General features: G+C 45.7%; 1 protein-coding gene across 1 annotated transcript in view; it reads right to left on the bottom strand.

Moving 5' to 3' along the window:
• SH3RF3 (SH3 domain containing ring finger 3) overlaps positions 1–3,663 on the bottom strand; it is a 53,164-nt gene that overhangs the window by 32,760 nt on the left and 16,741 nt on the right. The window contains exon 5 of the mRNA XM_010135363.1: positions 3,113–3,423. Coding sequence (XP_010133665.1) covers positions 3,113–3,423 — 311 coding nt within the window. The remainder of the gene's footprint in view (positions 1–3,112; positions 3,424–3,663) is intronic.

Raw genomic sequence — 3,663 nt, forward strand, 5'->3', positions numbered from 1 at the left:
CCTGCTGAGTTGAAAACAATTATCCTTAGGATTATTTCTGCCACTTGCCTTTAAAACACAAGGAAATGAATGAAAATTGGAATCCAAGTTCCTTGATTTTAGAGAACTCTTGGGATGAGTCTATATTTGACTGCTGCACACCAGCAGGAACCTGTCATACTGGCATATAAACATTTGCACAGAGGGGAAAGCATTGAGAGTGGTGACCTCACCAGTACACTCAGCAAGGCTGTTCCCAAGGAAAAGATAATTCTATCTTGGAACAAGCAACCCAGATAGCGTATACAGACTCACTACAGCAGCTGTCCCTTGATGTCACATTTGGTAACCTTGAGTAGAATCTAGGTGGGAAATCATAAAACATAAATTGGCAGAAGATTGTATCTTAAAATACTTTTTCCCACTATCTCCCAGCCCAGCCTTCAAGCAGCCAATCAGCCTTGGTAAATTTATCATCTGAAGAAAATTTCCCAAGGACCAATATATCTGACTATGTCAGAGTGATAAAGGCAAAAATTGTAATTTATCTTCAGGGCCCTCACAAGAAACATCTTCTACAACAGATCCATGGAAACCAATGGAAACCAACTGATCCTCAGCATGTCCATCCCCAAATGCAAACTACTTCTTCCTATGTACCATATGCCCTCTGTACCATAATGAACTCATATTGACAATCAGCGTGTAAAGAAAAATGTGGTTAATAACATGAGAATGTTTCCCAAAACAGCTGTTCTCCCTCTGATCATTCAGCCCTCATCCTCAAGGGAATCCTACAAAAGAAACTGGAAAGACGAAGGTGGGATTAAAATTAATAATTTGATGGGACATGAACAATTGTTGATTCCAGCAGTGCTAATCTTATTGCACAGAACAATTTACCTCGGATATGACTTGCTAATCTCAGTTTCTCAGGAGATAATTACCTGTGCATTTCTTTTGTCCTGTGTTCAGTGCAGCTGAAGACCTTATTACTGCCCCTCTTAGTAACATCCCCTCTGTTCCTTTAATCTCAAAGTACCTGACTGATTAATATAATGAAACTGAACTCAGATGAAATGTTTCTGATCTTTGCTTATCTGTCAGTTTGCTAGTTATGGCCCTGCTTCTGTTTTCTTCCCCTCAGACTTGTCTGCTTTTCTTGTCTGGTGTACTGATAACAGATATTGCCTCTCTCCACAGATATTCCTTCTGAGTGTTACAACTCTTCCCCCTTTAACAAAAACCCTGCCCACCCAGCCTCCACTTCAGAAATACCAAATATACCAAATATGGCTCAGGTTCTGACTCACAGGTTCCTTTCTGAATAGTTACATGGCTTTTCATCTGACATTACCCAAGCTCTCAACTGCTTCCAAGAAATATTTGCGTTTATGCAAAGAATAGGAACACAACTGGCCAAACATCGGTCACTGCTTCTAAAAGGAAAAGAAACATTGCTAATGCTTCAGATCTTTCTAAAATTAAAGTGAAATATGACACAGAGGAGATTCAGGAGTATATCGTTCAACACTTATACACCACCCAATCCAGTCAGAAATGAAAATTTTTATTGCCACTTCTCTCTTATACTTCCCAGGTATTGAAATGGTCTCTGGCAATGCTCTTTGCCATGATGTACTCTATTATTTGTTTCTCCCCTTCATCCATGGAGCTCAAAACCCTCATAACTTTACTTCCCTGCATCCAAATTTAGTAACTTTAGGCTGTAACCATTTGGGCAAGAGTAACCAGTATCTTAGGAAGGGACTTGATAGAATTTTCCCTAGGAAATTTCAGTGTGCAGTCCCACATGAAATAAAATATTTGGACCTATAGAACAGCATGGTATCTTTTAGGAAATATTAAACAAGCCAGTACATAAAGTACTGAGGTAATGTGCAGATATACCACCTGCTGCCAATACAATTCCTTGGGCTTGCAGAAGTAGCAAGTATTGTTCTGCTCACACAGCATGCAGTCCTTGATGCACACTTGGAATTCACTCTTTGTAAATAAGTACCTAAATTTCACATCCAGAGCAGAAGTTCTACACCGTTCTTCTTTCACCAAAAGGCACTCAGAGAAAATTCAGGACAGGATGAAGGAAAGGATTTTAAAACTTGTATTCCTCATCATGTGAAACTAGGGATTATCTGTGACCCTGACCACATGTGAGACCTGCAACATCAGCACTACCATATGCAAAGTCAACGTTTACCCCATACGTGCATGTCACCATGGAAAAACTTAGAGAATGTATGGAAATGATTTTTTGCAGGTCTGAAGGAAAAGCAGCCCCCCCCGCCCCACATCACTTCCTTCTACTCAGATACAACCAGGATCTTGCTTCCAGTAGGGAGTTTGTATCAGTGGGCTCTGCTAGGCAATGCAGAGATAGCCTTCAGTAATGATAAATGGGAACTGCTAACACAATTTAAACATTTGGTAAAAGCAAATTATTTGCCAAGAATATACAAGGCTGGGCACTTAAAGCAGTTCTCTGTGCTGGTTTTCCTTAGCAAGGTGCACAAGCGATGGGCACTCAGCTGTTGGACCTGCTGCAGGCACCTAAGAGATTGAAACTACAGTGCATTGTACCTGTGTCCCAAGGAACTGTATTTACTTTCCTTCTCCCCTTTTGGCTGCACCACTGCAAGGAAAATTTTTGCAAGAAACAGATGTTTCTGGACCAGTAAAACAGCTCCTGCTGCTCACGAGCCAGTGTTTTACTGTGCCTGTGGCACAAGACCCAGAGCTGGTATCACCACCAGCTTCTAGTGAGGCAGATGGCTTCTGACTTGGCCATTTGGTTTTGATGACCAAGAGCCTGCTATAATATCATTCTGCACCCCTGCAAATCTGCAAATCTTGTCGGAAGAAACACACAAATTCAGCCCATTAGTGGTTCAACCTTTCCCAACCATGAGCGGGTAACGTGAAAGCAGTGTTGGGGATGGTGCGGGAGAAAGGATGAAGCATGAAAATAATGTGAGATGAGGATGTCCAAGCGGGCAGAAGATGAAAACCAGCTTCTGCCCTCCTGGGCAGCCACAGAGTCCCTCCTTGACAGCTCCGTGGCAGGAAGAGGTGGTGGAAATGCAGGGCATGGTGGGGGTGCGGTGTCCCTTACCTTCTCATTCTTCCTCTCCTCAGTCTTGCCAGTGGGGCCAGGGGTGACAGGGACACCCAAGGGCCCTCCACCCACCTCGCCGTTGAGGTGGGCTGCGCTGACGTTGGGTGGGGTGATGGCGGCAGCAGCGGAGGTGAGAGGGATGAGGGGCCGGGCCCCTGGGGTGGGAGGCTGGTGACCGTGCTGTGGAGAGACGGCGGGGTGAGGCCGGATGGCTGCTGCTGGCAGGCGGGAGGGTGAGCTGGGCGTCCGCAGGGGTGAGACTGTGGCAGTGGGCCGCTCCGGGGCTGGCACCGTGGCGTGAGCTGCAGAAGGAGGACACAGCATGGTCAAGTCCCCCATGCACTGCCAGACCTGGCCCTTCAGTGGCCGTGGCTGCCATGAGGCTCCAGGGCCCGACAGAGAGCTAAGCTCTTAGCTTTAACCCAGGATATCTCAGCCTGCCAGAGTTTTGGGCTAAATCCTAGAAACCCCCGTCCCGGCTGCGAAAGGCATGTCTGCAGTCACCAGAATGGCTGGGCCTCCCCCCCAGTGGGATGACTGAGGCTCCC

The sequence above is a fragment of the Buceros rhinoceros genome, unplaced genomic scaffold, assembly GCF_000710305.1.
Source record: "Buceros rhinoceros silvestris isolate BGI_N320 unplaced genomic scaffold, ASM71030v1 scaffold7090, whole genome shotgun sequence".
NCBI classification, from domain to species: domain Eukaryota; kingdom Metazoa; phylum Chordata; class Aves; order Bucerotiformes; family Bucerotidae; genus Buceros; species Buceros rhinoceros.